The sequence below is a fragment of the Gadus macrocephalus genome, chromosome 5, assembly GCF_031168955.1.
Source record: "Gadus macrocephalus chromosome 5, ASM3116895v1".
NCBI classification, from domain to species: Eukaryota; Metazoa; Chordata; class Actinopteri; order Gadiformes; family Gadidae; genus Gadus; species Gadus macrocephalus.
In genome coordinates this window covers 21,951,437-21,975,577 of record NC_082386.1, presented here as the reverse complement: position 1 = coordinate 21,975,577, position 24,141 = coordinate 21,951,437, and the positions used below count along the sequence as shown (strand labels likewise).

The 24,141-nt window shown below is 47.3% G+C and overlaps 1 protein-coding gene and 1 long non-coding RNA gene across 2 annotated transcripts; both read left to right on the top strand.

The window, feature by feature from the left end:
• The first annotated feature begins 719 nt into the window (after window positions 1-719).
• ston2 (stonin 2) lies at window positions 720-24,141 on the top strand. The gene is given in 10 exon segments (XM_060052917.1): window positions 720-844; window positions 4,251-4,469; window positions 5,706-5,846; window positions 9,993-10,154; window positions 13,761-14,905; window positions 14,907-15,095; window positions 16,335-16,655; window positions 17,335-17,587; window positions 21,854-22,056; window positions 23,008-24,141. Coding segments are annotated over 9 exon segments (2,592 nt in total). The 5' UTR covers window positions 720-844; window positions 4,251-4,375; the 3' UTR covers window positions 23,092-24,141.
• On the top strand, window positions 10,209-11,654 carry LOC132458323 (uncharacterized). The gene is made up of 2 exons (XR_009525889.1): window positions 10,209-10,255; window positions 10,353-11,654. It is a non-coding gene; the product is annotated as an uncharacterized LOC132458323 (long non-coding RNA).

Sequence of the window (24,141 nt, the reverse complement as noted above, 5' to 3'; positions counted from 1 at the left end):
TTAGGATTATTTTAACCCTCATTATTTGAAACTATTTTTGACTAAGTTGATGGGTGGGGGTCGTTGAAGTGCTGGTTTAAATGAGTAATAACAGTTGTGGACCTTTTGATATTACCAGGTGTAGGAAGCGAGGAGGGAATAGATAGTTATTTGGCGCCATCTTTTGGTATTAAGTCAATAATGCAGGTTTTTGGCATATAAACATTCGTATCAACGCCCTCTATTTTAAAAGAGCTTCAGACAGAATAAACTTTTTCAGTCACTGGGGTAGATAGTGAATATAAGAAATGTCCTAAATAAATCAATTTATAGAGCCCATCTATAGACTAGTAACCCAGAGTCATAATGGTCAAGCTTGCTTCGTCTGATAGCTCATTATTTGATTCATAGCATACTTGATATATTGTAATGGATCTTATTTTAACAAACAAACAAACAAAATACGAAATAACACAACAACAACAACAACAACACATTGAACCAGCCAAACAGCCCACGTGGTTCATAAACAGCTGGAAGCTCGAGCGGCTCCTCGATGACTCTTTATTTGTCGTGTAAACACAGGCAAATTCCGGGAGAGCCGTCTGGCCAATCACGGGCCGGTCCGGGAGAGCCGCCTGTCCAATCCCAGGCCGGGAGACCCGCCTGGCCAATCCCAGGGCCAATCCCAGGCCGGGAGATCCGTCTGGCCAATCCCAGGCCGGTAGGAGCGGCGGTGCTTGTGGGAGCTTGTCCAGTCACGCAGTGTGTAATCGGGTCTGCTTAGCGCGCACTACACTTTAGTTGAACTATCCTCCGTGAAAAGCTGCTCTAGGGGCAACTGGAACCCGAACAACTGACCCAGGTATGTGGACGCTACTTTGTTCTCAGTTCCAGGTGTGGACACTACTTTGTTTCAGTAGCGGCGGAGAGCCGCTGATCGGAACAGAGTTTTGGTGCCAGAGCGCTTCATGTTAAACCGGGAGATACTTTTTTTGGGCTTCTTTCTGCTAAACAGGCTGGCTGTGTGTGTGTGTGTGTGTGTGTGTGTGTGTGTGTGTGTGTGTGTGTGTGTGTGTGTGTGTGTGTGTGTGTGTGTGTGTGTGTGTGTGTGTGTGTGTGTGTGTGTGTGTGTGTGTGTGTGTGTGTGTGTGTGTGTGTGTGTGTGTGTGTGTGTGTGTGTGTGTGTGTGTGTGTGTGTGTGTGTGTGTGTGTGTGTGTGTGTGTGTGTGTGTGTGTGTGTGTGTGTGTGTGTGTGCGCGCGTGCGTGAGAGACGTGCTGCGGAGCGCCCTCCAGTTAGGGATCGATTAAAATGTTCTGCTGTTGACTTTCTGTCCGTTCAATGGCGTCATTGGACGGGTTCAGGACGGGGTTCGACCGCCGGCTCTCCGCTGAGCGCCTAGCACGAGTTCCAGCAGGGTGAAGTCAGGCTCAGGGGGTTCCGGAAAACTCTTGATCTACAGGGGGTCACTCACTTTTGGGGGTTACCCTCACAATGTAGGGGAACTTATAATGAAATGATGGGGGCTCGAAGGATGGCAGACAGTAAGATAAAAGAGGAACTAACCTACAATATAAAGAAATAGATCTATAGGCCTAATGTAACAATGGGAGGGAGAGAGAGGGAGAGATTTTTTATCTCATCGAACTCTACTACACACTTTTCTCCTCTCCCCTGGAATTGTTTTACTAAAATAACTTATTTTCTCCTCCTCACTCGCTCCCTCTTGTTATTTCCTCTCTACACATTTGGGACAATATGACGTTTGGTACCTCTGTGGCTATAGGAACACACCATGACAGTGTGTGTGACGGTGTGTGTGCTATCATACAGTGGCAGCATGTCTTCCCATTTGGAGAACAAATGTTTCCTGTAGAATTTCTTGCTGATGCTCTTCCTCTTATCTCCCCCCACCCTCTGCCACAACCGTTTGTCTAGTGGATTACACATGGATGTACCGCCGTGTGGATCTGACGGCTCCATCATCTGCCTGATTTAAACACAACTCTGGATTTGGTTTTTGAACAAAATATGCAAAACCATTTACTTCTATAAATATAGAGGTATATGATAGTAACCATCTCATATGATAGTAACGTCTCATATGATAGTAACGTCTCATATGATAGTAACCGTCTCATATGATAGTAACGTCTCATATGATAGTAACCGTCTCATATGATAGTAACCGTCTCATATGATAGTAACCCTCTCATATGATAGTAACGTCTCATATGATAGTAACGTCTCATATGATAGTAACCGTCTCATATGATAGTAACGTCTCATATGATAGTAACGTCTCATATGATAGTAACGTCTCATATGATAGTAACGTCTCATATGATAGTAACGTCTCATATGATAGTAACTGTCTCATATGATAGTAACGTCTCATATCATAGTAACGTCTCATATGATAGTAACCATCTCATATGATAGTAACCATCTCATATGATAGTAACGTCTCATATGATAGTAACGTCTCATATGATAGTAACGTCTCATATGATAGTAACCCTCTCATATGATAGTAACGTCTCATATGATAGTAACGTCTCATATGATAGTAACGTCTCATATGATAGTAACCGTCTCATATGATAGTAACCGGCTCATGATAGTAACCGTCTCATATGATAGTAACCGTCTCATATGATAGTAACGTCTCATATGATAGTAACCGTCTCATATGATAGTAACCCTCTCATATGATAGTAACGTCTCATATGATAGTAACGTCTCATATGATAGTAACGTCTCATATGATAGTAACGTCTCATATGATAGTAACCGTCTCATATGATAGTAACGTCTCATATGATAGTAACGTCTCATATGATAGTAACGTCTCATATGATAGTAACGTCTCATATGATAGTAACGTCTCATATGATAGTAACGTCTCATATGATAGTAACCGTCTCATATGATAGTAACGTCTCATATGATAGTAACGTCTCATATGATAGTAACCGTCTCATATGATAGTAACCGTCTCATATGATAGTAACGTCTCATATGATAGTAACCGTCTCATATGATAGTAACCGTCTCATATGATAGTAACCGTCTCATATGATAGTAACCGTCTCATATGATAGTAACGTCTCATATGATAGTAACCGTCTCATATGATAGTAACGTCTCATATGATAGTAACGTCTCATATGATAGTAACGTCTCATATGATAGTAACGTCTCATATGATAGTAACTGTCTCATATGATAGTAACGTCTCATATGATAGTAACCGTCTCATATGATAGTAACGTCTCATATGATAGTAACGTCTCATATGATAGTAACCGTCTCATATGATAGTAACGTCTCATATGATAGTAACGTCTCATATGATAGTAACCGTCTCATATGATAGTAACGTCTCAAATGATAGTAACCGTCTCAAATGATAGTAACCGTCTCATATGATAGTAACGTCTCATATGATAGTAACCGTCTCATATGATAGTAACGTCTCATATGATAGTAACCGGCTCATGATAGTAACCGTCTCATATGATAGTAACGTCTCATATGATAGTAACCGTCTCATATGATAGTAACCATGCTATAATATGATATTGTTCTGGTTGTCCTGGTTCCTCCTCGTCTTCCTCTCTGTGCTCCTGGTTCCTCTTCCTCTCTGTGCTCCTGGTTCCTCCTCGTCTTCCTCTCTGTGCTCCTGGTTCCTCTTCGTCTTCCTCTCTGTGCTCCTGGTTCCTCCTCGTCTTCCTCTCTGTGCTCCTGGTTCCTCCTCGTCTTCCTCTCTGTGCTCCTGGTTCCTCCTCGTCTTCCTCTCTGTGCTCCTGGTTCCTCTTCGTCTTCCTCTCTGTGCTCCTGGTTCCTCCTCGTCTTCCTCCTGGCGGGCAGCATTCCCTCCGTGCTGGAAGGCGCCAGCAATAGCCACACCTTTGTAGCGTTTTGAGCTGCAGCTGACAGCAGGATTCCAGATTGCAGCAGAAGCAATTTTCGCCATTCTTATCACTAGTACCTGGGAATAGGGTACCAGTGAATAGATTGGCATCTGCTCACTAGTACCTGGGAATAGGGGACCAGTGAATAGATTGGCATCTGTTCACTGTGCCAATCTAGTGAATGGATTGGCATCTGTTTCCCGGGAATAGATTGGCATCCATGCCGCTCTGGAGGGCCAGCCGTACTATGAACCCAGCCTTACTGTGGGCGTGTGTTGTGTAGAGGAGACGGTTTAATTACTTTTCTGTGCACCTAAACAAGTTTGTACTTTTTCTTTTGTCTCCTCCACAGATATGAGTGGAATCTGCTGAGCATGTGGGTATTCGGTGTTCAAGCACTTCCAGCACACACACAGACACGCACACACACAGACACGCACACACACGCACAGACACGCACACACACACAGCCTGATCATGGCGACAGCGGCCGACGGCTGTCCTCCGGACCGGCGGGGCTGGGTGGAGTTCGTGGAGAACGCCTCGGGACCCCGGACGGAGCCCCCAGCAGGTACAGCCTCCCTAACGCCAGCCCCACGTCACCATGGAGTCAGGTTATTGGGTCCACACAAGCACTTACCCCGACTAGGGATGGACACGGTGCAGGGACACAAGGTGTTGACCTCATCCACTGCAGGTCGTGGGTTCAAACACAACGTCTTGTTTCTTTCTCATTAAAGCAAGACTAACGGGCGTACACTCGCCGAGGTGTGGGGTCAAATCCTGTTCCAGGCTCCTGCGTTGCTTCCTGCATGTTGAACACACACACAGGCCTTCTCCATGGGAGTGAGACGGGTGGTGGCAGTTGCATCTTCAGCTGCCAGTATTTTGATGTCTACTTTAAAGAGGGAGAGGAAACATTAGTCTGATCTGGTGTCTGATCTGGTGTCTGATCTGGTGTCTCAACAGGTGTCTGATCTGGTGTCTGATCTGGTGTCTGATCTGGTGTCTGATCTGGTGTCTGAACTGGTGTCTGATCTGGTGTCTGAACTGGTGTCTGAACTGGTGTCTGAACTGGTGTCTGATCTGGTGTCTGAACTGCTGTCTGATCTGGTGTCTGAACTGGTGTCTGAACTGGTGTCTGATCTGGTTTCTGATCTGGTGTCTGATCTGGTGTCTGAACTGGTGTCTGAACTGGTGTCTGAACAGGTGTCTGATCTGGTGTCTGATCTGGTGTCTGATCTGGTGTCTGAACAGGTGTCTGATCTGGTGTCTGATCTGGTGTCTGATCTGGTGTCTGAACTGGTGTCTGATCTGGTGTCGGATCTGGTGTCGGATCTGGTGTCTGATCTGGTGTCTGATATGGTGTCTGATCTGGTGTCTGAACTGGTGTCTGATGAAGAGCAGGCTGGGCTAAGGGATCATCTATGTCCAGAACCATGGAGCCCTCTCTGGCAGCTTCAGACTCTTTAAACTCGTTAAAAGGCGGGGTTGTGGTACGCTGTTGAATAGCAGGCAGGATTTACATGCCACAGACGTGTATCTCGAGGCTTTGATAACTAATACATGTATAGTTAAACTGTTTTTTGTCATGTCTTTCGATGGGCATACACACACAATTGTGTAAACAAAACTGAACGTTCGACCTCCAATCCATCTATGCACATATTACAACCCTAATTGAACTTAACCATGGAATACACCCTATCTTACAAACTTGTAAAATAAAACATGGAAATGTATTTCCTTTGCCACATAGCAGCCATTCACAGCCGTCTGAACTGATCATATTGTGCATTATTTTCAGTGGCTCATGGATTCTTGGAGTCTAGCTCCGCCCCTGCTGATCCTTCATCAGCTGGCTTGGCTCCGCCCGCACCGCAGAACGCCTGGGTTCTGTTTGATGAGAACCCCTGGGCCTCCCCTCCACCTCCACCTCAGGTAAAAGGTACGGCACGAACCCCCCTCCCTCCCTGTCACTCACCCGTCACCGTCGGCACAGCCTCCCCCCGTACAGCATGCCGGAGAAATGAGACACCACAACATGGTGCCCTGCATGAAGGAGACAATTGCAGTGCGCTGGTTAATGAAGCTTTCACATCACTCAGCCTTACCTCACACCTCATGGCCTCACTACAGGTGACCATCTGAAAGGCTTTCAGCAAGGGAGCCGTCTTTAAGGAAGCTTGTGCCCTAAAACAATTTTTTTATGTTTCTCACTATTGCTGCAGAGACAACTCTGCAGCAATAGTGGCATCTGAATGACATATAAGATAGATATAATTACACCAACCTGTTTGATGCACTCAGCTGAAGTCAGCTGGCACAGCATTGGCCTAACTAACCCAAATTTAAAGTGCATTGGAATCAGATGTAATACTGAATGCACTTGCACACTATCAAACCCTTGCTTTGCCTTCCATTGCCGTTCTCTAGTAAAACACATTTCACAAGACTGTTCACAACCACCAACGAGACCTGCAATGCTTTCCTAGGATGCACCGTTTAGCCGTGGGAATGCATTCCATCTAGTTTACCCAACAAACGTACTGCGTCACTTACTGTATTAATATAAGTGATAGTTCGTAGTAAGTCCAAAACACCATCCCAAACACTTGTAGGTCATTTCACGCCCATCGGTGGGATTGTTATGAGATCATTGATTATTGGCATGCGTGTTTCATGGGGCGGCAGCCTGCTGGGCAGTCAGTGTGAACAGGAACACCGACGTGATAGCGAAAAATGCGCGTCGATTCGAAAAACCCAAAACAAAGATGGCGGCGCCGGAGCGTAGTAGCAACGCGAGTGGCTCCCCAGACTTTCATAAGTGCCAGGCGCCACGCACTCGTTCCTCTAAAGTATGGGAATTCTTTAATGTAGAAGGAAACGATTCTGTGATATGTCGTATTTGCAAAATGGAGATGGCTTTCCATTCTAGCACCAATAAACCTTTTATTGCAATGTTAAGGAATTCATGTTATTTTCATTCAGATATGTAAATCAACATGTATAAATTGCTATCAGTCAATTAATGGGGAGATAATCGCTAATCGAATCGAAATCGAATCGGACTGAAAAAATGAATCGTTTGATTAATCGATAAAAAATAATGGTATATCCCAGCCCTAATCTGAAACCCCGCGATGACCCCCCGGACCCCTCGGACCTTTGTCCACGGGACACCGTTGGTTTAGTGGCAGAACCAGCAGGAACTGGAATCCACTGGGGTGGGGTGGGAGATCAGAGTGGTGTCCTGGGAGCCCCCTGAATACGAGAGGGGGGATGGTCATGACTTCAGCATGAATGAAATACTGGTCACGGTGTCGGCGCTGAAGCAGGAGGTCGCTCACACGCTGAGTTGTGTATGTGTGTGCATGTGCTTTGTCGGATGATGACGCCTTTTTTTCCATAGTTTGCAGGGGGGGGGGGGGGGGGGGGGGGGGTGAACTCATTGTGTGCGAAAGCCTCTTCAAACTGGCTACTTGAAACAGTACCACTGTAAATGGTATTTTGATGCTGTAGGATGTTTCTTCACAGTGGATGTGTATCAGACATGTCCGCCGCATTTTGTCAGCATTTTTACATCAGGAGATTAGAACCTGAGGGTGATTCCCACCTGATGCTTTATATGCGGACATCAGTGTCGTTCAGACATCAGGAGAATCGACGCTGGGTTTAGGGGGGTCGGCTTGCAAGGGGCAGGGATATGCCGTAAGGCAGGGATGGGCAACTTTCATGATAAAGAGGGCCAAATTTTTCACCATAACCATCAGAGGACAAGACTGCGCACTTCAACTAAACGTAAGCTGAGAGAAGCTACAACATTTTGAATTTGGCAGATATGCTTTCCTGTATTCTGGTGCATTTTGGGGATTGCCACTACCTAAAAAATCTTCCAGAATCATAACCTATGTACGGTATGTTATTTGAACCAACATACATTAATTTCATGATTTTCATGCTCAAACAGCCACATGATTGGTTAGTATTTTTATCATTGCAAAGGGCTCACATACATCCTCATTCAATGATGATGGTTTCTCAACAAAACGGAGAAACCGTGGCCCAACATTAAGTGAACAACTCAATGAACTCAAACCCAACAAGCATGATATTCACTTCAGGCTAGTTGTAGTAGTTGTAGTGGTGACTAAAGTGGAAATCTTTCATGACTGATATAGTTTCTAAGCAATCTAGACGCATGGGTTTGCCTTTGAATTCTATGAACAGATACTCTGATTTGCATCTTATTTTTTTTATAATTATGTGCGGGCCTGACTGAACGAGGCCATGGGCCGTATGCGGACCGCGGGCCCCCAGTTGCCCATCCCTGCCATAAGGTCTAAATTCGCAAGAGGCAGGATAAGTGCGGCTGCTGTCACTCTAGTTTGTTTTGGTTTGCCCGCAGACAGCACGGAAGCAGAACGGGCAGAACTCATCACGATCATCTTATATGTTATGATATAATAATTTTTTTTTCAGGACAATTTCAGGGTACAAATCTCAGGATATGTTGCTGTCAGGAGAATATCAGGAGATTATCAGGATTTACACGTATGTCTGAAAGCAGCATTTGTTTCGTGATTTGAAATGGGATTCTGCATCTGCCGTTTGCACTTGTTCCATTGATTACAACAGGGACCACAATGGAAATAAGTCCACGTTCTTATTGTTTTTCCTTTAATTAATGTGTCAGTATGTTTATGATGAAGGCTCCAGTAAGTTAGTAGTCTTGGATATACCAGTCCTACTGTGTTATAGTGTTGTGGGGGCTTGGAGCCTGGACTGGACAGAGTTAGCCTTAGTCCCTTGATGGTTTGGGAGATATTCTCCTGAGGTGATTCGATTATGTGTATTCATACACAGTGTTGTTTTGATCCTTTTTTCAGCGCTTCGACTGATGATTAAAAGATTTCATTTTAGACATTTAGGAGCCGGTGTGACCAAGTCGTTTTTTTATACGGCCTGATAATGGCCAGACAGAAGGACATCCCGGTCGTTATTAAACCGTCCATTTATGGACGTAGAAAGAGGGAGTTGGAGATTAAATTTACTACGGCTTGCCAAGTTTTTGTGCCAATAACGTGTTTACTAATCAACAAAAAATGGTCTAATCAAAGGAAATGAAAGACTGCAACACCCTGTCACCCAGAGTTGAGCTTATCTGCCATCAGACTTTAAAGTCTAATTTGTGAGACTACCAATAAATAAACTAAACAAAGCTTTAAGTTCTTGTCCAAGGTCAAGGGACTTAAAGCTTAGATGAACCCTTACAAATTGCGCAGGCCCTTCTAGATTCCAGTTGGGACACAAGGCGTGGTTTGAGGCCACCTCCTGGTTCGGCTTTGTCTTTGTGAAGACTCCAGCAGGGATCAGGACATCCTAGTGCTTCACACGCTCCCAGCTTCATTCCAGTTAGTTAACGTTGGATATGTCCATCTCTTAACCTTTGTTACTCATAGCTCTCAACTTGTTGTTTTCCTAGAGATAAGAGTCAAGGCGCTTCTACTGATGATTAAAAGGTTTCATTTTAGGCATTTAGGACCCGGTGTGATGACTCGTTTTTATGTGATGACTCGACAGAAGGACGTCCCCGTTGTTATTAAACCGTCCATTTATGGACGTAGAAAGAGGGAGTTGGAGATTAAACTAAAGACACCAAGACATGGGGGATTTAGGGTCAAATGAAAGTGGATAAAGAGATGGATGGATGATGGCAGGAATACCGGAAAAGTCCTCCCTATTCTGAGTAGGCAAGCTGTCTAGGGAGAAAGAAATTAATCCTGCATTTGGTTTAAGAAGTGAGATGTGTTTATTGATATGGTTGGCATAGTTCCAGTTGTTAAATGCTGCCATGGAGCTCTGACCTTCTGTTCTTTAACAACCATAGCATTATGTATAATGTATTATGTATAATGTATTGTAATAGCCAACGTTACATACCTAAGTTAAGGGCAAACTGTTAAATCAAAGCACATAAAATAAGGCAGGGAGTTAAATATACCACAGCTTTCAGATGTTATACACAACTGTGTTTGGGCGTTCTCTAAGTGTGTGTGTGTGTGTGTGCGTGTGCGTGTGTGTGCGTGTGCAGCCCGCCACAGTGTTTGCTCGACGGCCAGCTTCTGGAGCACTGCACCCACTTCAGAGAGCAGTTGGACCGGCCAATCGGAGCAGAGCTTGGCCAGCAGTGGGGCGTCGCCCTGTGACCTCAGCTCTGTGGACCCCGGCCCAGAGGAGCCGTCACTCACAAGTGGTAGGTGGAGCCTGGCCCAGAGGAGCCGGTAGGGGGAGCCTGGCCCAGAGGAGCCGGTAGGTGGAGCCTGGCCCAGAGGAGCCGGTAGGTGGAGCCGGTAGGTGGAGCCTGGCCCAGAGGAGCCGTCACTCACAAGCGGTAGGTGGAGCCTGGCCCAGAGGAGCCGGTAGGTGGAGCCTGGCCCAGAGGAGCCGGTAGGTGGAGCCTGGCCCAGAGGAGCCGGTAGGTGGAGCCTCAGACCAACGGCACAAAGCTAGAAGATCGTCAAGTGTCATTCGTAAAGATCTCTTCCCCTTCATCGATTAATATCCCGAGAGGGGCAGTTTGTGACGCGTTCTCCATCCCAGATGGGTTTCAGGAGAGCGTGGTAACGAGGCTAGCGCTACAGTCTTCAGGCTGGCGGCGGATGGCTTCTCTCCATCTTTGCCAAGAGGCCGTAATGCAGCTCTGTGAGATTGCCACTTTAGGAGTATGTCAGTATCAGCCGTAATATTAATGGTCAGACAGACACAAAGGGTTTTTATCTGTAAATGTCACGCAGTAATGGGTATTTCAAGTAAGATAACGATAGAAGTTTCCTCTCCTTTTGTGTCCGAGGGCGATGTTGGATGGGTGGATACCGGACTCCCAGAGGACGAGATTAGATAGCACAGTGTACGTGCGTGTGCGCTCGCAGGTGTGTGTTGTTCTCAAGATTTATCCGTGCTCTTTCTATTCTGTCAAAGACACAAACGTCAAGGCTAGGAGTCAGAACTGTGGGTACAGACTTTTGGTTTAATGTGTTCTAATAATCTAATAATGTTTTAAACAAATGGCATACGGAAAAAAAAGACACCGGAGGGACTGCTCGTTCTTTCTTTCTCAGATAAGCTCAGCTACTATTGATCCATAGGGGGGATGTGGGTGTTCAAGGCGTTGCCCGCGTAGCTCACAGCGGCAACGGGGCCAGCCTCGAGGCGTCGGGTTAGCAGCAGCTACCAGCAGAACCAGACCAGCTGCGCATTGAGACCAGAAGACGTGAGGCTTGGCCAGGGCTCCCCTCATGCTGCTGGGGACACACTGACACGCGTGCCGTGGTCTCCATTGATATGTTCAGGGTCACCACACTGTGATCCAGCAGCCAGATCCACACTTTGACAGCACCCTCCCAGGACTGTCCCAAACCAAACGTTGTGTTTCTTCTTTCAGTGCTTGAGGAAACACGTACACACTGTACATTACAGGCCCCTTCATACAAGGCCTTTGAATGTCCCAGCTCTGTTATGAGCAGTCAGCTGTCATCCTTGCATCTGGATGAGGGCTCTATATTATATTATATTATTATTACACTATATAAGTCTAGGGAGTGTCCGAGAGTAATTGATAGCAAACATACTTTCTTTCAGTTCTATCAGATCAACAACATCTGCAGCGGTTTGAAAATAAATAGTTGTGACACGACATTAATAATATTAAACATTGTTACTGGCACGTTCATTGGAAAAAATATCAAATATCAAAAATATAGAGTTGGGAGAATTGACCCCCTCCTGTCAGCATCTTTATGTGGTTGCCTCATGAACTCTGAATAATGTGGGCAGGAATAGAGATCTGGTCAGAAAAAGATTAGGTTGTTCTTTTCTCAAACTTCCTGTTTACATTTCAATGGAAAATTTAAAGTCATAGATTTAGATGTGAAAGTAGGGTGGTAAGAGGCCGAGGGGACGGCTTCAGGTCCAGACAAGCCCTACAAAGCCCTAGGATATTGGAAGGATAGCTTATGATTGGTCAGAATCACACACACACACACACACACACACACACACACACACACACACACACACACACACACACACACACACACACACACACACACACACACACACACACACACACACACACACACACAGCCCTAGCCTCCTTGTGTCTTTTGTAGCGTTAAGCGCACTACCTCTGCCTGGAGCTATGTCTGCTGCTCTCTGCCTTGTCACGGTTTAGGGGGTTACTCAGTTATTGTGTTTGCATAGAAGTGATAGCCAAGGGCGGGGCGTTTGTTTCCTTCTCACTTCCTTAACACATGGTTAGAAATATGACTCGCATGAAGTCACTGAGTGTGCTGGAATCCATTTATCTGGGTTGAAACTAGGGAATGAAATGGAAGGCGTGACGAAAAGGGCCTGTTGGCCAGGAAACATATATATATAAAAAATTTATTACATAGACATTTTGAAAAAGAGGGAGTTGAGGAAAACTAGAAAACCATAATAAAACCTGAGCTTCCATAAAATCCAAGTGTGTGTTTGTGGGGGTCTTTTGAGTGTTTGTGTTTGTGTGTGGGGGGGGTCTTTTGAGTGTGTGTGTGGGGGGGTCTTTTGAGCCCGTGTGTATGTGCCCATTTTTGATTGTTGAGTCAGGGTTTCACCACTCCGCATCGGTGTTCAGTGGCTGCCAGCTGACTGCTTCTAGAGCGTCCCACATTCCCTGGAGGTGCTGAGTGCTCCCACTCCTGTTGGAGCAGGAATGAGCAGGTCTGGACTGGACCCGGTCCCGGGGCTGAGGCCCTCTCCTCTGAGCAGTTACATATGATTACCTGTTTCTGACACATTCTGTTCAAATGCGATGTAACGTGAAACACAATTTATTTCCTGCTCTTTTCATTCGTCATGGCTGATTTAAAAAATATGTTGTTTTTAAGTCTTAAGAGCAACCTCATTTTTAAAGAGGTTGAATAATCAAGCAAGTCCATTATTTATTTTTTAATTAAGGAAAGATTGCTACGATTCACCCTGGAGAGGTGGGTGTGTGTGTGTGTGTGTGTGTGTGTGTGTGTGTGTGTGTGTGTGTGTGTGTGTGTGTGTGTGTGTGTGTGTGTGTGTGTGTGTGTGTGTGTGTGTGTGTGTGTGTGTGTCTCTTTGTGTTTCTGTGTGTGTGTGTCTCTGTGTGTGTGTGTCTCTGTGTCTCTGTGTGGATTAGGTTTTTGCTTCTGTGTCTTTGTTTGGTTGTCCTTCTCTCTGGGCAATTAGTATCCCGCCCCGAAAAGCAATTACTTGCCTTCATTACAAACTCTGCTGCATTCATTCACTTCTCTGGAGCGCTCTGTCCAACATGAAGACAATGAATAAAGACAATGTGTAGGATTGGCACCGAGGGATACAGGACTGCTTCCCTCCCTTTCCTGGGTTCCCTTTCTTGAGGAATACTACAGTGGAACAAACAGAATAGAACAGAACAGATATGAGATGAGGGTCCAATAGTTGTTACACAATGAGGCTTGTTCAGTGTTTCGTGCGGGTCCAGTTTGGTGGGCTTGACGTTCCAAGGAGATGTGCTCGGTGCTTCCCGGTATGCCGGGTTTCAACCACATCCTTTACATTTTTTATGTTAGAGTAACACAAAACAGATCTATGTTATTAGAACCACTGCCACGCTCTGCAGACGGGTACTGTTGGCAGTGCTGTTGGGGTTCCACCCTGTCTCAGTTCCCTCCCTGCTCATGGTGTCTTCATGCGTTGACTGAGCCGCTCATTGAGTCCTTGCACCAGGCGATCACGTGAGGCAGACACACACAGAGGTGCCGATGATCAGCATGTTTTCTGTGCACTTCCTTTTCCCGGTTCCCTTCCTCAGCCGACGCGTGCACATTCTCCAAAGACGAGGGCATCGACGTGGACTCGCTCAGCTGCAGCTCCGGCGGCCGGCAGACGAGCAGCAGCCCGTCGGACGCGGCCGGCCGGCTGACCTCCTGGGTGACCTTCGATGACGACGCCACCGGCCCGCAGCCGCCCCTCCCTCCCCCCGGGCCGTCCCCTCCTCCCGGCCTCCAGGATGGCAACGGTAACCACGTGGTCGCCCGGGCTCGGAGCCAGAACCAGGGGCCGAACGACGGGCTCACGCAGCCCCCCCGGGACCCCCCGCCGGCTGGCGCCCAGCCTCCGGGGGACGGCAGCGCCTCCTACGCCAAGAGGAACCCGTTCCTCCACGAGGCGTTCAGTGACGTCAAGCCCTCCAGCCTCAACCCCTTCAGCTCCTTCTTCGGGGGCGGGCAGGAGGTGGGGCACGGGTCCCCAGCAGGCGGTCGCCACCCTGAGCCCGGCTCGGACTCAGGAGGAGGGGGAGGGGGGGGAGGAGGAGGAGGAGGAGGAGACCTTTTCCAGGACAGCCCCATCACTAACGAGCTGCACTACCTGCGGAGCCTGCAGCCCTCTGACCCCGACGGCCCCGGTGGTGGGGGTCCCTCCGACGGAGACGAGGGCGTGGAGGAGGGCGAGGAGGCGCTGGAGCGGCCGGAGGAGGAGGAGGAGGAGCCCTACCTTCCTCCCCACATGGTCCCCCAGGACGGCTGGGCTATGCTGCTCCGCATCCCGGAGAAGAAGACCATCATGTCGTCGCGCCACTGGGGGCCCATCCACGTGCGCCTGTCGGACGACGGCTTCCTGCGGCTCTTCTACGAGCGCGGGCTGGACGCGCCCTTCAGGTCGCTGCGCCTGCTGCCGCAGCACCAGCTGTCGGAGCCCCGCCTCCAGAGCTACGAGGACGCCGGCCGCGTGCACACACTGAGCGTGGAGCTGCTGCAGTACCGGGAACGGCGGCGCTCCAAGCTGCCCGCCGCGCTGTCGCCGCTGCCCGCCGTCCTCACGCCGCTGCGACAGCAGCTGGTCAAGCTGGCCACGCCCTGTTACCACGACTACCTGAGCTGCAGACACTCGCTGCTGCAGCTGCTGAGGCGGCTGCCCGGCCCCCCGGGGCCCCCGGCCCCCCCGGGGCCCCCCCCCCCCCCCGGGGCCCCCCGCCCCCCCGGGGCCCTCCGAGGAGGAGATGCACGTGGAGGTGAGGGACGAGTTCTACGGGGCGGCGGCGGCGGGTGGCGGGCGCGTGGAGCAGCAGCTGGTCATCACCCGGGTCAGCGTGCTGGCGCTGGTCTCAGGCCAGCCGCGCTGCCAGCTGGGGCTCAACGACCTCCAGGTCAGTAGCATGGGTGGTAATGGTTAGAGGGTTCATGTTAACTAAGGTTCTATATGTTAACTAGTGGTGTTCATGTTAACTAGTGGTGTTCACGTTAACTAGTGGTGTTCATGTTAACTATGGTCAGAGTGTTCATGTTAACTAGTGGTGTTCATGTTAACTAGTGGTGTTCATGTTAACTAAGGTTATAGTGTTCATGTTAGCTAAGGTTATAGTGTTCATGTTAACTAGTTGAGTTCCTGTTAACTAAGGTTATAGTGTTCATGTTAAATAAGGTTATAGTGTTCATGTTTACTAGTGGAGTTCATGTTAACTAGTGGTGTTCATGTTTACTAGTGGTGTTCATGTTAACTAGTGGTGTTCATGTTAAATAGTGGTGTTCATGTTTACTAGTGTTGTTCATGTTAACTAAGGTTATAGTGTTCATGTTTACTAGAGGAGTTCATGTTAAATAGTGGTGTTCATGTTAATTATGGTTATAGTGTTCATGTTAATGAGTGCAGTTCATGTTAACTGGTGGAGTTCATGTTTACTAGTGGAGTTCATGTTAACTAGTGGAGTTCATGTTTACTAGTGGAGTTCATGTTTATTAGTGGAGTTCATGTTAACTAGTGGAGTTCATGTTAACTAGTGGAGTTCATGTTAACCAAGGTTATAGTGTTCATGTTAACTAGTGGAGTTCATGTTAACCAAGGTTATAGTGTTCATGTTAACTAGTGGAGTTCATGTTAACCAAGGTTATAGTGTTCATGTTAACTAGTGGAGTTCATGTTTCCTAGTGGAGTTCATGTTAGCTAGTGGAGTTCATGTTAACTAGTGGTGTTCATGTTAACTAGTGGTGTTCATGTTTACTAGTGGAGCTCATGTTAACTAGTGGATCTCATGATAACTAGTGGAGGTCATGTTAACTAAGGTTATAGAGTTCATGTTAACTAGTGGAGCTCATGTTAACTAGTGAAGCTCATGTTAAATAGTGGAGCTAATGTTAACTAGTGGAGTTCATGTTAACTAAGGTTAGAGTGTATACCCAATTTAATGCGGTTGGGTTAACCCTAACTAACCCCCCTACCCGGACCTATGTTAACTCTATCTCTATGAATATGACTGTATGTCATGTACCCTGTGATGACCCCTGACCCCGCCCCCAGGGGAAGGGGGAGGAGCTGGTGTGTTCCCTGATGTCATGTGCCCTCTGATGAACCCTGACCCCTGACCTCCGACCCCTGACCCCGCCCCCAGGTGAAGGGGAAGGAGCTGGTGTCTCGCCGGGACATCGTCCCCAACAGCACCGCCCGCTGGATCCGTCTGGACGGCCCCGAGCTGCACCCCCTCCACGCCGACTCCGCCCACTTCCTGTCCACGCGCGCCGTGACCTTCACGCCCCCGCCGCGCTGCCGCTTCGAGCTGCTCCGCTTCCGCACGCCGTTCTGCGGGCGGAGCCTGCCCTTCAGCCTGCGGACCACCGCCGCCGTGGCGGGGGCGGAGGTCGTGCTGCAGTCCTGGCTGCTGATGGCGCCCGGGGGGGAGGAGCTTAACGCCGTGCCCTGTGAGGACGTGGCGGTGAGGCGCCGCCCCTTGGTTCATTAGATATTCACTTATTTAATAACACAGAATGAATGATGCCTTCAGTATTTTGAATTAATCGCAAAAATTAACGTTTTAATTTTTAGCGTTGAAAACGCTAATGTTTTCATTCATGTTAGAAACATCTAGAGCCACATCTGTATTCATTATAGATACAGTTCTAACTATATAAATGTATATCTGCATGTACAAATATCTAATTGTACAAATATCTACCTACATACATATCTATGTATAAAAATATCTACATCTATGTCTACGTATATGTATACATCCATAAATATCGACATGTACATATCTTATGTATATCTACATCTCTATATCTCTGTATCTCCGTGTCCTCCAGATCTTCTACCCCATCCCTGAGATCTATGTATATATATCTTTATATATCTACAGCTATATATCTACATCTATCTCTACATCTACGTGTGTGTATATATCTACATCTCTATATCTATGTGTGTATATCTACATCTCAATATCTACGTGTGTATATATCTACATCTCTATATCTACGTGTGTATATCTACATCTCTATATCTACGTGTGTATATCTACATCTCTATATCTATGTGTGTATATATCTACATCTCTATATCTACGTGTGTGTATATCTACATCTCTATATCTACGTGTGTATATATCTCTATAGATCCGGTACCCCATCCCTGATATTTGGGCCAAGATCTTCCGGCGGGAGGGGGTGGGGGGGGAGCGCTCCCTGAAGGCGCGCTTCAACAAGGGGGCGGGGCTGGGCTGGGCCAGCTCCTCGGGGGCGGGGCTGGGCTGGGCCGGCCCCTCAGGGGCGGAGCCTGCCATGAGGGTGACGCTGGGCACGGCCAAGTACGAGGCCGCCTTCAGAGCGGTGGTGTGGAGGATCCCCCGCCTCCCCGACAAGAACTCAGGTGACTGGACCCCCGAACCCCAGAGTCCAATGACCCCCCCCCCCCTCTAGAGTCCAATTACCCCCCCCCTAGAGTATAATGACCCCCCCCCCCCTCTAGAGTCCAATGACCCCCCCCCCTAGAGTATAATGACCCCCCCCCCCTTTAGAGTCCAATGACCCCCCCCTAGAGTATAATGACCCCCCGCCCCTCTAGAGTCCAATGACCCCCCCTAGAGTATAATGACCCCCCCCCCCTCTAGAGTCCAATTACCCCCCCCTAGAGTATAATGACCCCCCCCCCCCTCTAGAGTCCAATTACCCCCCCCTCTAGAGTCCAATTACCCCCCCCCTAGAGTATAATGACCCCCCGCCCCTCTAGAGTCCAATTACCCCCCCCCTAGAGTATAATGACCCCCCGCCCCTCTAGAGTCCAATTACCCCCCCCCTAGAGTATAATGACCCCCCCCCCCTCTAGAGTCCAATGACCCCCCCCCTAGAGTATAATGACCCCCCGCCCCTCTAGAGTCCAATGACCCCCCCCCTCTAGAGTCCAATGCCCCCCCCCTAGAGTATAATGACCCCTCTCTAGAGTCCAATGACCCCCCCTAGAGTATAATGACCCCCCCCTAGAGACCCCCCCCATAGAGTCTAATGACCCCCCCAGAGTATAATGACCCCCCCCTCTAGAGTAATGACCCCCTTCTAGAGTCTAATGACCCCCCCCCCTAGAGTATAATGACCCCCCCCCCCCCCTAGAGTATAATGACCCCCCCCTCTAGAGTCCAATGACCCCCCCCTCTAGAGTCTAATGACCCCCCCCTCTAGAGTCTACTGAGTGTCTGTTGGACCCCCCCCCCCCTACAGTCTACTGAGTGTCCCCCTAGAGATGAGGCTAGATATTATATATGCCAAAAAATAAATAAAATAAAAATCCTTTAACATCAGAATAATGTGGCGGGCCTGACGTTATGCCTGGCGGGCCGGTTGTGGCCCGCGGGCCGCCAATGGCGCCCCCTGCTGCAGAGCGTGTTTATTGGAGTAACGCCGACAAGAGGTCCTGCGGAGAGACCGGCCCCCACTCCCGTTGGTTTCTGGGTTAACAGAGGTCTGCCCCCCCCCCCCTCACTGTGGAGGTCTGCCCCCCCCCCTCAGGTCTGCCCCCCCCCCCCCCTCAGGGCTCAGTGCTGCCCGGTGGACCGCTGCCCGCTGGGACCACACAATGCCCGGCTGTCACCATGAGTTACCCACAGCCCAGAGGAGCCACACAGCCCTCTGTGCCCCCCCCCCTCTTTGCCCCCCCCCCCATTCAGCCCTTCTATTATTACACCTCCAGTGCTGCCTACCAGCCTCTCTTTGGTTTTGCTCTCGTCAGATTTCTTGCCCTCATTCCCTCTCCATGATTCTGCTTTGTGTCCACTATGTTGTTCAGTCTAATGCTTCTCTAGAGTTAATGCTAAGTTAATGTTAACCATTAACACCGTTCTGTAACATTCACACATTTCCATCCCAGATTCTGTAAAGCTGACCCCCACAGTACTTAGCCTACATTTGAATATGCTTCTTTATTTGCCCCTCCACTCTTAGTGAATCATTAGCATCACATTGAGTCATGGACCTTTTACCAGTGGGAGACAAGCAAACGCTAGATCGCTCTATTCATGGGGAGTGTCTGTTGTGTGTTTGTGACACCAAACTCTAATAAAGAATAGAGATGAACAAATACACATGGATCAAGGGGAGGATAACATTTTAATTTAATTTGTTTGCTGACTAAACTCTATTTTGAAGCTATCTTAGCTCTATTCGGATGCTATCTTAGCTCCTTTTGGATGCTATCTAAGCTCTATCTGTTTATCTAAGCTCTATCTCGTTATCTAAGCTCTATTTGGATGTTATCTAAGATTTATCTTGTTATCTAAGCTCTATCTCAGCTCTATCTGGTTATGTAAGCTCTGTCTCAGCTCTATCTTGTTATCTCAGCTCCAACTGGTTAGCTAAGCTCTATCTGGTTATCTAAGCTCTATCTGGTTATCTAAACTCTATCTGGTTATCTAAGGTCTGTCTCAGCTCTATCTGGTTATCTAAGCTCTATCTGGTTATCTAAGCTCTGTCTGGTTATCTAAGCTCTGTCTGGTTATCTAAGCTCTGTCTCAGCTCTATCTGGTTATCTAAGCTCTATCTTGTTATCTCAGCTCTATCTGGTTATCTAAGCTCTGTCTCAGCTCTATCTGGTTATGTAAGCTCTGTCTCAGCTCTATCTGGTTATCTAAGCTCTGTCTCAGCTCTATCTGGTTATCTAAGCTCTGTCTCAGCTCTATCTGGTTATCTAAGCTCTGTCTGGTTATCTAAGCTCTGTCTCAGCTCTATCTGGTTATCTAAGCTCTGTCTCAGCTCTATCTGGTTATCTCAGCTCTATCTGGTTATCTCAGCTCTATCTGGTTATCTAAGCTCTATCTCAGCTCTATCTGGTTATCTAAGCTCTGTCTCAGCTCTATCTGGTTATCTAAGCTCTGTCTCAGCTCTATCTGGTTATCTAAGCTCTGTCTCAGCTCTATCTGGTTATCTAAGCTCTGTCTGGTTATCTAAGCTCTGTCTCAGCTCTATCTGGTTGTCCAAGCTCTATCTGGTTATCTAAGCTCTATCTGGTTATCTAAGCTCTATCTTGTTATCTCAGCTCTATCTGGTTATCTCAGCTCTATCTGGTTATCTAAGCTCTGTCTGGTTATCTAAGCTCTGTCTCAGCTCTATCTGGTTATCTAAGCTCTGTCTCAGCTCTATCTGGTTATCTAAGCTCTGTCTCAGCTCTATCTGGTTATCTCAGCTCTATCTGGTTATCTAAGCTCTATCTTGTTATATAAGCTCTATCTGGTTATCTAAGCTCTATCTGGTTATCTAAGCTCTGTCTCAGCTCTATTTGGTTATCTAATCTCTATCTTGTTATCTAAGCTCTATCTGGTTATCTCAGCTCTATCTGGTTATCTAAGCTCTGTCTCAGCTCTATCTTGTTATCTCAGCTCTATCTGGTTATCTCAGCTCTATCTGGTTATGTAAGCTCTGTCTCAGCTCTATCTGGTTATCTAAGCTCTGTCTCAGCTCTATCTGGTTATCTAAACTCCGTCTCAGCTCTATCTGGTTATCTAAGCTGTCTCAGCTCTATCTGGTTATCTAAGATCTGTCTCAGCTCTATCTGGTTATCTCAGCTCTATCTGGTTATCTAAGCTCTGTCTCAGCTCTATCTGGTTATCTCAGCTCTATCTGGTTATGTAAGCTCTGTCTCAGCTCTATCTGGTTATCTAAGCTCTGTCTCAGCTCTATCTGGTTATCTCAGCTCTGTCTCAGCTCTATCTGGTTATCTAAGCTGTCTCAGCTCTATCTGGTTATCTCAGCTCTATCTGGTTATCTAAGCTCTGTCTCAGCTCTATCTGGTTATCTCAGCTCTGTCTCAGCTCTATCTGGTTATCTAAGCTCTGTCTCAGCTCTATCTGGTTATCTCAGCTCTATCTGGTTATGTAAGCTCTGTCTCAGCTCTATCTGGTTATCTAAGCTCTGTCTCAGCTCTATCTGGTTATCTCAGCTCTATCTGGTTATGTAAGCTCTGTCTCAGCTCTATCTGGTTATCTAAGCTCTGTCTCAGCTCTATCTGGTTATCTAAGCTCTGTCTCAGATCTATCTGGTTATGTAAGCTCTGTCTCAGCTCTATCTGGTTATCTAAGCTCTGTCTCAGCTCTATCTGGTTATCTAAGCTCTGTCTCAGCTCTATCTGGTTATCTAAGCTCTGTCTCAGCTCTATCTGGTTATCTCAGCTCTATCTGGTTATCTAAGCTCTGTCTCAGCTCTATCTGGTTATCTAAGCTCTGTCTCAGCTCTATCTGGTTATCTCAGCTCTATCTGGTTATGTAAGCTCTGTCTCAGCTCTATCTGGTTATCTAAGCTCTGTCTCAGCTCTATCTGGTTATCTAAGCTCTGTCTCAGCTCTATCTGGTTATCTCAGCTCTATCTGGTTATGTAAGCTCTGTCTCAGCTCTATCTGGTTATCTAAGCTCTGTCTCAGCTCTATCTGGTTATCTAAGCTCTGTCTCAGCTCTATCTGGTTATCTCAGCTCTGTCTCAGCTCTATCTGGTTATGTAAGCTCTGTCTCAGCTCTATCTGGTTATCTCAGCTCTATCTGGTTATGTAAGCTCTGTCTCAGCTCTATCTGGTGCTCATGAAGCCTTTCTTTGGATGCTCCCTCTTTGAAACACCAACATGTTTTAACTCGACTGCTCCTCCTCTCCTCTTCCTCAGCGCTGGGTCACCCGCACACCTTCTTCCTCCGCCTAGAGCTGGGCTCGGACCAGGAGGTGCCCCGGGTGCTGCAGCGCCACCTGGAGGTGGAGTTCGACATGCCGGCCGCCGCCGCCTCTCAGGCCACGGTGCGCTCGCTGTCCGTGGACGACCGGCCCGACGTCAGGAAGTGGATCAACTACAAGGCCCACTTCTTCTACCAGGTACACACACACACACACACACACACACACACACACACACACACACACACACACACACACACACACACACACACACACACACACACACACACACACACACACACACACACACACACAGCGGTGAGTCCCAGTAGTCTTCGGTCTGCGAGCTCCTGTCCCAGCATGTCATTATCCACCTGAGCTCCTGTCATTATCAGTTCATCAGTGGAGCAGACGGGCTGGCTGTGGTCGTTCAGACACACCCCCAGCGCCCACTCACTAACAACGCTTTGAAGCTTGTTTGTATAGGTCAGCCATATCGGAGGCGTCTAGGCTAGCTCCAACCTTTCTAACACGTTTTTTGTTTCATACATGAAATTATTTGCATTTACTTACAAGCAAACGTTATCGGAAAATTCTTTGGTAAGTTGATTTGTCCTTTGGAATCCATATTATCCATTGAAACAAACACAGGTGTCTTTGTCCTGTGGAGGTTTGGCTGTTGGATGTTGTATGAGTGTGGGGGACCGGTCGGGGCCCCGTGGGGCTGGAGACCCAGGGTATGGGGGGGTAACAGGCGGTGGTGGACGGGGACATCGCATTGAGATGGTGTGAGAGGAGAAACAGATGAGCAGTTGGCTGCAGTGTCAGTCCACCGGTTATCTCCCCTGAGAACCCACAGTTAACCAAAGCACGGAGACAGTATGGAACAGTAGCTCTGGTTTGAATTTATTTTAGTTTTCTCTGTTGTTTATGAAACAAACATTCATTTGAAATGCCACTTTTAGTAGGCGTTAAACCGTGAGAAAGAATTCTACTGAGAGGTATAGATTTTCTTTAAAACACAGTGGTTCCATTGAATTACTAAAAAAGAAATCATAAACCGAGCGTCCATCGCCACCTAGTGGTGAAACGTATTTACTGCATCACCTCAAAACAAAACTGAACATAATTATGTATTTTTTTTAACAGGTCCCCATAGAGCAGAAGAGGGAGGATATCCCGAACACAGGGAACACGCCTGCGGACCAGCCGGGAGAATGTGCACATCAGTGACGAGTGGCCTAGTGGATCCACTGACTGAACTCCTTAGAGCGATGTGGTGGAAAAGAGATACAGGAAACAGAACAGGGAAACTTTTTGCACTTTGAATCAAAGCCACCTGTTTTATGGCAGGACTTGTCTTTAGGGCCGGGTTTAGCTTTAGGGCGTGTCTTGTCTTTAGGGCGGGGCTTGTCTTTAGGGCGGGGCTTGTTGGTGTTACCTTCACAACAATGAGGTTGCTGGCGTCTTGTTTAGCACGATTCCGGCTCACATGTAATACCATAAAACGAACGGCTGTTTTTGGCCTGTTTGAGGTACATTACTAACTGATTATGGATTATTAATCTATAGCATTATCGTCAGGGTGGAATTCTATTTTTACTTAAATGTATGTAATCTAAGGGACAAACTGAGTGGGTTAGCTGCCTATCTAATTTGCTATGTGCCATGTGAGATTACAGACACACATTTTGTACTTTTCTATCGGAGGGTTGCCCACTTTGTTATTGTGGCCTTATTGAGTGTAAAATGAGCTGCAGTGGTCTGCAACCAAGCGGTACATGTTGGCTTTGTTTAACTGGATTGAACTGGATACTGAAAGTGGCGTTATAAGGACCCTGTTGTTCTGTTATGAATGAATTAAGTATCTTTATGAACATGCTTGAACAACAGTGTGGTTTCAAATGTGCCTGCAGAGTAAGGTATGGATGTATTCATTTATTCTGCTACAAATCAATATCATCTCAATTATGATGAGGATTACATGGAAATGTGTCAATATTAATACAATTTGCTTTCAGTATATAAACCTTTGGTTTGGTCAGTATTTGGCTTACATTCTCAGTACGATACATTATTTGGTAATGCTAAACATAGCTTTATGATGTCAAGATCAAAACCGTTTTGTGTCTTAAATGTTTATTTTTCCTCTTTTTACTTTGTGTGAACCTCATTTCCAATGTGCACCTATACTACTAATGGACAGCAGTGGCAGGCTGACGAAACAAGCTGTACTGATCCTGGTCTGTTGATGAATAATTGATTAAAGTGTTTTCTAGCTTT